Genomic DNA, 13,266 nt, shown 5'->3' with positions numbered 1-13,266 from the left:
ATGACATTATAAAAGATTTATAGTATCAGAGTAATTTATAACACCTGAGTTTTAATTTGGAATTTCAATAATACAAACATCATTTGACAGTATGCATATTTATATATTTATGGAATGTACCTACATACATTCGAGAATTTATTCGAGATTACTTATTTTCTATTAGGATGTACAAACATATTTAAAATATTTCTTACATCAAAATAGAGTAAACATGTAACATTCATTTAACATACAAAAACAAATAGTAAAATATTAATAACGTGTTTTCCTATTATGATGTTAATAGAAATATAAATTTATTATATTCATCACATTTCATCACAATAGAATCACGTTACATTAATTAAACATTAATAAACAGTGCATGGAATAGATATATTTTTAACATTTTATATTTATTTCTTGAACAGTCCACTTTAACTTGGCCTTCAACAACAGATTTAAACAGTTAGGTTTCTTAACTTCTGGTCTGCTTGTCTCAATGCGGTGGCCATGTCGAGTTGTGTGACTCTAAGTCGTGCCCACACTAAGTAATCCTGGAGACCGATTATTTGAGCGGCGATGAGAGCTGCACTCTCCGGGTAAATAACTGTGGCACAGCCGAGTCCCGACGGCACTGATAGAGATGACCAGATGTCCTATAAGGTAAATAGACAAGATTTGTAACTAATTACATTAATTTGAATATGTCGAATAAAAGTAATGCTTCGGCGATGGAAATAATAGCAAGATCCCATTTTAATTCAAAATAATTGAATTCAATATAATTTACTCTGATAAACTACTTTCATCACGACACATAGTCTTAGTTTCTAATAAAAATGACGCACCTGAACTAATTTATCAGAGGGCGGTGGGCAGTTGATGACAGGGTAAGAAGTGTTCCCAGAGAGCACGGGACCCAGACCGTTAGATCGTCCAGCAACGGCGATGAATACCAGGGCGCCATGGGTGTCTTCGTACTGCTGCATTATTCGCAGAGTCTCCTCTGTAGCCTTATGAGCTGATGTGATTCGCAGATCGACGTTAAGTCCAAGATCACGACCAGCTATATAATATCAAAAATAACATAAGTAATTTTACAATTATAAATTTGTATGAACTATATACATGCACAATGCACGTCGCGTTATTATGCGACGGCCGTTATAGCACTCCTGCATTTCACTCCGTTGGACTAAAATATCATATTTCTGTACCCTGTGAATTCAATTTTTAGGCTGCAGAAGTCTTAAATGAATAAATACTTTGAGTTTCAATTTGCTATAAGATTAACAAGTTTAACATATATTAATATTTGGAAATATTATGTATTTATCATTAACTAGAGTAATGAGAGACAACAAATCTTACCTTTAGCGATCTTCTGGCAATGCTCTCGATCTGCTGGCGAGCCCATGAACACAACCACTTTGTGATGAACATTAGGTTTCAAGTAGTCCAATTGGTCTTTCACCCACGTGAAGTTACGTTTCACTGTGTCTAGGTCTGCGGCGGTTACAGTAGATAAGTTTCTGTATACCTGAAACCATTAATATCCTAATATGAATCACTACTGCCCAATTTAGGCCACCAATTAGGACTCATTCCCTATAAGAAATTTATATCTGGGAGTGTATTCATAATAAGGAATCGTGAAAACATAACAAGGCCAACGTCTGTTTATTAATCCTAAATCCTCCAGTCATCTCACATAAATGGACTGAAGGTTTTTATTTATGTATGTTTTATTTATTGTTGTTGGTAGATTATTATCAATAGATAGGGTCTAACGAAGGGCACAAATAGTATGTAACTAAAATATTTGTAAGAAACTGGTCTAAATACAATAAAGATGCCTAATTATTAGATACGGATTGAAGAGTGGAATTATTAATTTCAGATGGTACTGACCTGTTTATCTACCATTAGTCTTTTGTCTCCAGAAGGCCATAACCTCCAAGAGTCTGAATCAATCACGTCGGCTAATAGAATGTTTCCTGTAAATAGCAAAAATTTAATTAATTTATTTATAATTGACAATTTACGATGGATAAAGCATAGAGATCGTTATGACTATTATACCACATATGATAAACATTGGCATTTCTTATGTAGTAAACGCATCTTGACATGGGAAAATCGCATCGTTCCGTAATTTTGAAACCAAAGTGGCAAGGGGCAAGCCTACCGTCGTCGCTTGGAGTCAGTTAAAAATAAATATAAATTACCACACAATTTCATTTTGTTGGTATCGCCTTGATTTGAATTGACGAACGTTCTAACGGCTAGTAAACCTAGACTATGACGTTCTTAAATTTTCTAAAATATATACATAATGTACTGATTTTGTATATATTGTATGTTCAATGGCATGACATACCATTAGAATCGACTCCAAATTCTATTTTCATATCAATTAGCGCACAATCGCGAAGAGCCCAAGCTTTTTCTAGAATCTCAAAGACGAGGATAGTAGCTTTTCTCATGTAATCCACTTCATCTTGACCTGCAATAAGTAAATAATCAACGTTATAACATTGTCTATGTTCCTGGATTAAACTTATCTTGTAGTGGGGACAGATAGTTTTGTTCCCAAAACTTTTAATTTACAAACTTGCAGAAAATTTTGACCACCCCTTTTTATCAAACAACAATATTTACCCTAGACAATAAATACCAACCAATAAGAAGTCCGTTGATATTAAACTTGGCTGCAACGATTTGCTCCTCGGACCACTGAGGGTCGTGGTTTGCATCATCCTTGAAAAATGTCTCTTGTTTCGGTGGGGTGAAACGGTAACCTTCTGGTACGCCGGGATTTCTCTTTAAGAAAGAACCTGTGGCCAGTCTACGAGTTACCCATTCTATCGGGATCATTTCACATTTTTTAGATATGAATGCGGTTGGTGATGCCAATTTGACATACGCAGTTTTGAGACCTGAAATAAATGATTTTACTTTAAAATGTAGCTCATGTACTCAGTGATCGCGAAATAACTTTTTTCGGATAAGAATAACAGGTATGTTAAAGATATCTACAAAGTATTTTGTTGAATTGTATATAATGAAGTTTTGAAGATACAACAGTTTATTGAAACTTTCAAAGAGGGGAGGAGATTGTTAGTAATAGTGTTCCCATTGCAATCATGTCTGGTCGACCTCCATACGATTTGCTCTGGAAACAATCGTGATCAATGCGCTAACTGATCGGACTGTAATCCTCATTCACAGATGCTCAGCCGCATATCGTTAGCACAGACCATTGTGCACCATTCCAATTTCATTCAACAAAATTAGCAGTTTTGTAAATAGGTCTTAGTACGTAACACCTAATTATAGAACTGAATAATCCAGCTATTACCATAGTAAATTATTAGCTATAGAATTACAGAATTTATACACTGATCTGTGTATTCTCCATCTGATTTCCGTATCATACGTTATCCCAGTTTAAGAAGATAAAAAAAACGGGCGCGTATGACTGGCGAAAAAATATAGATAATCGAATGATGACCGAAGTTATCACTTTATTACATTACATCTTCCCTATAAATATGTAGGTATTGCTTAATGCTTGCTTGTTTTTTAAGGTCAGCCATCCATCAGAAATAATCATAAATAATGTATCGATAATGTAGATATTATTATTTTACACTTTATGCAATATCTAAAGACCTTACGTGGAACAATAATCTTAGAGTAGAATTATCAGTCGTGATCCCTGAGGTCAGTAAATAGTCGGTAGAATAACTGAATTACAGCTCGGTACCAACAAACAACAATAATATTATTTCGTCACCTTATCTTTATTATCTTACGCACAGACTGGTTATTTTAGGTACAACTATCAAGTAAGTAGGTAGATACACCCATTACATTGTATTAATTCTAATATTATAATGAGTAAGCGTGATACCATTCCAAACAGAATCCTAATTTCATAATCATCATCATAATCATCAGTATCGTCTGCGAACCTGACTTTATTATTTTAAGAAAATTACTATATTTGCTGTTTTGATTCGCATCATTTTCTTATTTCTTTCGATTAATTAGGGAACATTTCTTCTGATCTATGCAAAATACCTCAAATTAGGGGAAACAACTAACTTAGCATCACTGAACATTATGCCTATTTTTCCAGGGTCGTTAAACAACTTAAAAAAAATCAATTTCCAATCACGGTTGCCAACCTTAAAACTTTTTGCTTCGTACCACAGATATTAAGAGAATATTAAATACGGGCATATTATATACATAAGAGAATATTAAATACATTACGCAATTTGGGACTTAAAATTGTAATAATCGTAAGGGAGGGGGGAGGGACTCTTGCTAATATAGACCAATCAATCCAAGACCAATCTTGATCTGCCGAAACTCAGTTTTATTCTGTTAATTTAATATGCGAGTTGCATATAATCAACATAAAATATTGAAGAACTTACTAAAAAAATAAAAATGATCGCTATTTTGTGAATAACGCTTATCTGACGCGAAATTGTTTTTATTTCGCGATATCTATATATATTAATAAGGTTATAAAATCTATATATACAAAGTCGACTGCAATTGAGACAAAACAAGTATTATTAGAAATATAGAGCTAAATACTATCTAGACAATGGAGGAATATAATGACTAAGAAACTTGTAGGTTTTTGTGGATATCTTTGTTTTAGCTATTACTGTCGCCTTGTAGCTTACTTTACAACATATGTGTAGGTGGAGGTGTGACATGTTACAGGTTATGGAGAATTGACAGGTACAGTAAATCATTCGGACCGGCAGAGTACCGCATAAAGTAGAGTTTTTTTAAAGGATGATAATGGAATTGTGCACTCGTCTGTACTAACGAAATAGAGTAGTGTTTGTAGTACCAGAGTATCTAGTTTACCATTCCAGTTAAATAAATAACTAAAAAATTAAACACAGCTTGGACAAAATTATAATAATAATAATAATAACCCTGGACAATTCACACAGCGTCGCTAGTCCGAAGGTAAGTAGAGCTCGTGTTATGGGTATTAGACAACTGATATAAATACTTAGATATTTTTTTTTTCGTAAATACATACATAATATACATAAAAAAACACCTAAACCGATACAGATAATCCTACTCGGGAATATAAGTGTTTGCAATGTACGAGGAATCGAACTTGCGACCATCGGAAGTAAAGCGGTGTGAACCGCTAGACCACCGATGCCGTCGTTTATATTGTACTTACCGGCAGATTGCAATATATCGAAAACTTTTGCATTGGTTTGGTTAGAAATTGCTGCCTTCCCCTCCAGATCGTGAGCCTTAACACCATCTCCAGCTGTAATTCTATCTTTGTTAAGTAGCAAGCAGTGGCCAGGCGTGTCTGGCAAATCGTAGACCTGTTTAGTTTTTCCCTCGATAATAAGGTTCCCGAGTTTATAGCCGCCGACTGCAATAGACATTAGAAATAGGTTAACATCTGTAAAATAAGAGAAATAACTTTCTCTTATTAAAATTATTTATCATTGTAATTAGTTCTCATTGTAACCATATTATTCTGCGTTTCCATTAATTAAACTACATTATAAGAAACAAATACAAAACGAATGAGCGAATCCATTAGTTTCATATTCACTATTTTAGTGCATTATTTTAAGTCCGGTGAAGCTGTAAAGGCCAGCTGCGGCAAACAGCATTAGAGTAGTCCGAAAAACTCTGTTATGAAGTAGGAACTTCATTCCGAGGTATTACCAACTGTGTTCTTGGACATCTACAAGTAGCGTTAAAACGTAAGTACGTTTATTACGTTATAGACGCCCTGTATACCATTACGGCTGTATACAAATAGGTACATGCCTCTAGTGAAAAACTGTTAATTTGAAATTACGATACTTCTTGGAAGTTTCTGTTTTTAAATTCACAGAGAGATTGTTGTCTTTCTGCTTGTAGTTGTTGTATGAATATATACGGTCCTTACATAATTTTTTTTTAACTGTCATCCTAATCTCTGAAATGGCGGGACCGGCGGGTATAACGGAACGATGAGGTTTTGTCATTACCAGAGAATTGGTAATTCAATACAAATTAATTTAACAATTTTTTTTTTAAATCGTGTAGACCGAACATTAAATAAACTGGTGATCGAGAAGACCATTTAGTGTATGAAATAAATAGTAAACAAGCAATCCTAGACACAGATCATAAAATATATTTTCTGCCAGTTGATTAATCTGTCGTGCAATATTATAAAATTTTATAAATGAATATTCTGCACCGATAAATTAAACGTAATAAAAAATGACAAGTATTTATATAGTACAAATTGTAACCAAGGCCAAGGTCGTACAACGTACGCTTGACATACCAAAAAAACTCAGGTTATAAACTCCGGGTTATAACACTGCTAAAGTAAATAGTAGCCGGATTTAGAGCTTTTGTATGCTTTTAACCGGTTCTTCAATTTAGTTGGGTCATACAATAGAGAAAAGTATAGGAATAGTAAACAAAAAATCACGTACCTTCCTTGGGTTGAGACATTTTTGATTTCAGATTGTAGAGCGACTGTGTGACAAGCTTGCAGGACAACGTGGATAGCGCGACAATTGTTCAGCAAAATTATGGCCTCTTATAAAGTTTTGATAGCTAGACCACCAACCACATGGCTTATTACGTATATGACCGGCAACACTGATAACAAGTTATAATAATCCAAGCTCTAGAACGGAATATAATTTTGATACTTTAACTCTTGTGCATAATGCATCTTTTCTATATATTGTTTGTTTTATTTAATGATTATTATTATATATATGAAATAATATAGTTACAGATATTCATTTTATAAAAGGAAAATATTTTAATAATAAACTGTCACTGTTCAAAAGAACATTCTTCTGTCCGTTCTGTCTATTCTTTCTTTACATATTACAATCACTATTTCATCCTAAAAACCACCGCCTATCCATAATGAATTAATTTTACTAGCATTACTACTACAGTCTCTTCGCTCTAAGCTTTTAATAATAACAATATTTTTATTACATTATCTACATTTTTGTACACTTTCAAAAGGAAATTCTCAATTACATTATATATTTTTTTGGCGTGTTGAATATATATTTTGTGTATATCTCACATTTTTTATTTCTTATCTCTGAATGACAATTTCTATTGTATTTAACTAATTAGATGAGTTGAGAGTAATATCAGTTGTTTAGTTATGCGTGAGTTTAGTGTATAGTGTAGAAATACAAGTTATAGTTTGTTAGGTTTTTAATATAGACTTTATATATTAGTATGACAGTTTTGTAATTAAACGTGAAGGTAAACTATAGTATCACGACAATGGACACTAATACTACCATTTATCACAATGAAAACAGACGAAGTCATGATTTATAAATATTCAACTTGGATTTTAAGTCGCGTTTCATTTTAGCTACAGAATTACAGTCAGTTAGCGCCATCTATGCACAGTTATAGTAAGGTTTCTGTAAAGTATCAAGATTGTTTCATCCGCGTTTCCCAATATATCTGTTTCAGTCGCACATTTAAGTTTAAATTCAAATGAAAGTATTCAATCTTCAAATATGCTTTGTTTATTGCTTCAATAACTTGTGTGTCTGCCTACGCTATATTTAATTTGAATCTTATAAACTAGCAAATCATTGTGATAATTGAAATTAATTGTTCGTGAACAGTACTTTAATGTAAGTAATAGCGATATTTTATGTTATGATTTCGTAAACTTCGCCAAAACATAATCAGCTGTTGATTAAATTTTCTTTAGTGCGTGATTTAAATAATATAGTTTTTAAACTAAACTTTTCCAAATCATCTATGGATATAATTATGTTTTTTACTACTTATAATTAAATGTTTCTTGCGTTACTTAACTACTTTTTTACGCTGATACTTGTGCACATGTTGTTATTCATAGATTTATTATCATCTATTTTTCTATGATTTGTTTTTTTAATTTAATGTCAGTGACCTTTGTCGTTCTGAGGATTTCCATTTACTATTTGTCTTTTAGAAAACTTCAGATCCTTGTACTTAAAACTTTTTTTAAGGTTATTTGACCATGTCCAATGGTATGCTTAACAGTTACCTATTTTGTAGTGTGATAAATAAAACTATATAAACAAATTGAATTATCTGATTTTATACTGAGTATACTATTGTGTCATTGAAAAAGTATTAGAAACTCCATTTTTTAGAACACTTTTAAATAAATCCCATTTAGCAGACTCACCATCTCATGTGGACTTAGATGTTTGTGTGTAAATTCACCTCTGTGATTTTGTTTGTAGTAACTATTTTAATTTTTATTGCTGTCAAAATAGACTTTTATTAATGGTTGTACATGAAATGCCATAGCATTTATATGAAAACCTAAAACTGATATGTCTATACTTGTAATGTCATCAAAATGTACAATTTTGAGAATAAAAAATTAAGGTACATATTTATTTTTGTTGTATAAAAATTGTTAGTGAAGTAACAGCATCCATAATGATGTTATAAAACATCAGTAGTAAATCTCTGTTTACTTTACTTTCTCTGTTTTGATTTTTACACTATTAAACAGTAACAATATAAATAAAATCTAAGTTGATTATACACTGGACATACACTGTGTTTATCTAAAAAAATAATATAAGATTTAGTCGATGTAGGCAAATTTGTGGGTGACAGTTTGTTTTATGTCACTTTGGAAGTTATATAGGGTAGAGGAGGACCTAAAAAGAGATGGATGAACCAAAGTTGTATAGCATATGAATATATAACTATTTATATGTTTGTTTTCTTCATCAAATATACAAGAAATGTAAATGTAATATGGACTTTATTCTCCGCATTTAGCTTCTCATTTGGGCCGTTGTGTGTTTATTCAATATACTATGTATGTTTAATAACTTAAAGGTAACAACTGTGGCAAAAAAATCTTTTGCAGATACCAAATTGTATGAGATAAGAGAAGGAAGATGATGGCTTTAGGAAAAGTAACAGTATAGATCTTTATACCTATGAATTAAAATTAAAAGTTATATTCAATAACTTTTGTTAAAAGTGGTAATTATCACTAAACTCATATAATGTTGAAACCACCGAGAAAATAGCTTCCTTGATAGGCCTACAATTTACATGCAATTGCTCTGGTATTTGGTTTATACAGAAATACTATGAGAGCAGGTCTAATCTACAACACAATATGAGACTTATTATTTATTATAATGTAGTAGTGAGAGGCATGTCTAAATTTATGTTCTCTTCGATGTAATCTTTGAAAGCTAGCCAATCTGTCTTTCTATTATACTAAGTATCAATGTACATATTACTGGAGAATGATCATATGACTAGGTAAGCTATGTAGGTCCAATTTTGAGAAAATATAATTCAGATGGGCAGCATTTGAGAAGCTCAGATATATTTTTTCATACAAATTACCGCAGTGTCTCAAGACGTTTACGACCAATGTCTGTTGCACATTGGTCATAAGTCAACATTTGTATTGACTTACGGCATAGAGACGTGGTCGCTACTATTGGCCTCATAAATAAGCTTAGAGTCACTCCGACCATAGCCCTCTCCGGCTATGTTCGGAGTTTCTCTGCGTGATCGTATCAGAAATGAGGAGATCCGCAGAAGAACCAAAGTGACCGACATAGGCCGAAGAATTGCGAAACTGAAGTGGCAATGGGCAAAGCACATAGCTCGTAGGACAGATTGCCGCTGGGGCAGTAAAGTCCTCGGGTATCGATTTCGGACCGGAAGACGCAACGTGGGAGAGCCTCCGACAAGGTGGATCGACGATCTGGTCAAGATCGCTGGAAAGCGTTGGATGCAAGCAGCGCAGAATCGATCGTCGTGGAGATTTTTGGGGGAGGCCATTTATACAGCAGTGGACGTCTTCCGGGCTGACATGATGATGATGATCATAAGACCCATCCAGTCCAGACATGATTCGACTTTCATGTATAGTCCAGATACCCTTTTGGTTACGAAGAATAAGGTCCGGTATTTCGTTAGGAACAGTTAGCTGAATTGTTGGTTCTCTAGTAGTACTTTCGTTGATTTATTTCTATTGATTTCAATAATTATCGACCTCTAATGGTGGTTAGCCTAGAACCTCAAGAGGTATTTTTAGTGTTCCAATATCCTCCAGCAATGTATCTGCAACCTAGTGTGCAAAAGAAATCATTGAATAATTGTTTATCTATTCGATGTCGTGGATACAGGGTTAATTTGGAGTGAACCTTGCTACATCTTAAATCATCTTTATTTAATGCACTTAATAGATGGCTAAGATTTTTTAAATAGTTCCTACAATAATTATTTAACCCTAAGCAAGCCTTGAGCTCTTTATTCTTTTTTGGACTTGGAGTATTAATTACCGCGCAACCTTTGATTTGTCGGTGTGTAAATCGTCCTTACCAATCAAATTCCCCAAGAATGATATTAATTTTGAAAAACTGATATTTTTCAGTAATTCGTTAGTATTTTAAATACCTTACCGTATTTTAAGTTCCTTTAAGGAACTGTAGATTGAAATCCTCAAAATTGTTACCACACACAATCAGGTTATGTAATTAACATGTTACATAAGGTATTCAAAATCTATGCGTTGCTAAAGTTTATTTTTTTAAAACCCTTAACTCCCTGAAGACATCAAATCTGTCTTAAGTCCGAGGGATTGGATATTTGACGCGTGAAAAACCAAACCTCTGTATGCAAGACAGATAGAGATTCTTTTAGTGTATATTAATAGTATGGTGCACCATGAGGGTATAAGTGGGGACTACGTGGAGGTTGTACTGATATGGTTCCAAATTCAGTCCCTATTACTCATCCTCTCCTGTTCCACCAACTAGTTTAGCTAGAGGTACTTGTTTATCGACAAATGCCTTCAATAGTTAATTACAACTACGTTATTGGCCTAGTTGTAGATATATAAACAACATGATACGATCGTGAAATGAGACACAACTGTATGTTGATTATATTACTTGCCCTTTTCCTTATACTAATTATGTGGTAACGACTAGATCAGCGAATGATCATACATAAAGGTATGATACTAACTTTTTTCTACAACCCCGAGGAGGGAAGGGGATTGTTAGTAATGTGGACTAATGATTACTAGCAATGGACCATGTTAGTTTCACCTTCACGCGGTTCCGACTGGCAACCATCATGATAAATTCCTGGTGAATTTGTCACGATATACTAACTGACTTGACCTCATATTCATCTTATCATCCTAACCTGGTGTACCGCCAGTGTAAACACTTGAAGCGCGCGAAGGTGCGAGCAGATTACCCCCTTATTTAAGTATTGTTATTTGGGTGAATTGTCCAGGGTTATTGTATCGACGGCCTCGGTCTAGCGATTTAGCATTCCACCTTACTTTCGATGGTGGCAGGTTTAATTCCTCGCACGACGCAAACATTTATATTCATGAGTATCATTGTTTGTATTGGTCTGGATATATTCTATGTGAACTATATGTATTTACAAAAAATTTAAGTATATATATCAGTTGTCTAGTATCCATAATACAAGTTCTACTTAGCTTGGGAATGCGTTTCCATATGAGATAATGCCCTACGGCTTCGAATTTGTTATTCCAACAAGTTGCATAATGAGGTTTTGTTAGATGTTACAAAATAATAGGTAGGCACTAGTTACTTTGCTGCGATCACAGGTCCGCGTGACCTCGTTATCTTGTTTCCGCGGAAATATAACCTACCTCTATAGAGAGAGTAACTTTCCTTTATGCGGTTGACACATGGAGCGGTGCAGGCTTTATTAGTGATATTTTAATTAAAATTTAGAATGGAGTGAAAAATTCTTTATTGAAATAAACTTAAATATAAGCACTTTTGAATAGTCATACATATTTTTTTATCTACCACTCATTCGGAAAGCTTTCATCACAGAAAGAATGAACTAGAAACTAGCATGTAGTAAATATTGAAACTTTTTTAAATCCTACATTCAGATATTGTTTCCTTTATTTAACAAACAAGAAACATAGCTGATGTGAAATGATATATGTCATTATAAAAATCATTCATGCAGAAATTACAGAGTAAATCCTAATCTATAATATATAAAGCTGCATTATACCTAAAGGTAATTTCACTGCCTTATCCCACTTTCTCTCTCTCGCACCCTCTGCTTGGTGTGGAAAATTTATCTATAGTTGAACAGCATATCTAGTAAGAATTCTGTGACACATTAGTTCATAGGAACTGTATGGAGATGCATAGACATATAGAGATGTCTGTGCACATATGTTACAAAAATAAACAATCTAAGTTCGTCATAAATATTAAAGAAACACTTCCAGGAAAAAATTCTCTCAACCTTTACAACAATAAGCTATAGGAGAAGACAATTTATTTTTTACTGAACTAATAGTCAACCAGTCATTGTACACAGTGTGATTAACATACTAGTTCAGCCGGTGATTTCATCCGTGTTTTCGAGATAGCCTATAATGTATCTCCTCAAATGCTAAATTTCATGAATTCATGATGATTAGTAAAGCCTTGAGAAAAGTAAATAAATTATACATACAAGAGAAAAACAAAGGCCGTGTCTGTTTTTTTAATGAAATAAAAAGATTATAGATTTTGACTTATATTACCTAGGTAAAAAAAATAGATTTTAGAATAACTATGTTTTCTACGGTTGAACGTGCATTAACCTGTAGTTTCTGAGATTACTTGTACGAATTGAAAGATTCTTTTAGTGTTGAATAGCCCATTTATCGAAGAAGGCTGTATGGTATATAACATAACGCTGACAAAATAAAGGAGATCAGCAATAAATATATTGCATAAATAAAAAAAGGAATAATCTTACGATCGACGAAGTTATGTGTGTCACCTAACTAATAACTATATTTTTTTATAAAAATAATAAAAAAGTATACATTCGAACTATTCTAATGCTGGTGACCGCAGCTGACCTTAACCAGCTTCATCAACCGATAGGGGGCGAGTGCAGATGGCACTCCAAAGTTGCGGAAGGACTTCTGGAGCGGGTCAAGGCCAACTCCTGCCCGACGGATACGATTTTAGGAGTTCTAACCTCGGCTCAAGCCGTCGTAATTTGGATCGCCGCTTCAATCGGACAGAGGATCAATCGGTGCGTGTTACTATATAGTAATATTAAGGAGTCCCATGAACTTTAAAGTAGATAGGTCACAATTATCTATTAGGTATTTATTTTAAACAAGATTTTTATTATCTCTCCCAAATAACAAGACATGACGTATACAATATA

General features: G+C 33.5%; 2 protein-coding genes across 2 annotated transcripts in view; one reads left to right on the top strand and one right to left on the bottom strand.

Moving 5' to 3' along the window:
- Positions 1–74: 74 nt before the first annotated feature.
- LOC131850344 (bifunctional phosphoribosylaminoimidazole carboxylase/phosphoribosylaminoimidazole succinocarboxamide synthetase) lies at positions 75–6,671 on the bottom strand. The gene is made up of 8 exons (XM_059200553.1): positions 6,489–6,671; positions 5,216–5,419; positions 2,667–2,924; positions 2,366–2,491; positions 1,897–1,982; positions 1,357–1,525; positions 834–1,051; positions 75–641 (listed from the first exon to the last, which is right to left on the bottom strand). The coding sequence occupies exons 1-8, from the start codon at positions 6,505–6,507 to the stop codon at positions 444–446; spliced, it is 1,278 nt and encodes a 425-aa protein (XP_059056536.1). The 5' UTR covers positions 6,508–6,671; the 3' UTR covers positions 75–443.
- Positions 6,672–7,534: 863 nt separating this feature from the next.
- The window catches only part of LOC131850346 (amidophosphoribosyltransferase-like), a 30,905-nt gene continuing 25,173 nt past the window's right edge, over positions 7,535–13,266 (top strand). Inside the window, exon 1 of the mRNA XM_059200557.1 lies at positions 7,535–7,679. The gene's annotated coding sequence lies outside the window, so the exon portion shown is untranslated. The remainder of the gene's footprint in view (positions 7,680–13,266) is intronic.

This window comes from Achroia grisella, unplaced genomic scaffold (assembly GCF_030625045.1).
Source record: "Achroia grisella isolate CSIRO2021 unplaced genomic scaffold, CSIRO_AGI_Agris_v1 utg754, whole genome shotgun sequence".
Classification (NCBI taxonomy): Eukaryota; Metazoa; Arthropoda; class Insecta; order Lepidoptera; family Pyralidae; genus Achroia; species Achroia grisella.
The sequence above is the reverse complement of the archived record's forward strand: the minus strand, read 5'-3'. Positions and strand labels throughout refer to the sequence as shown.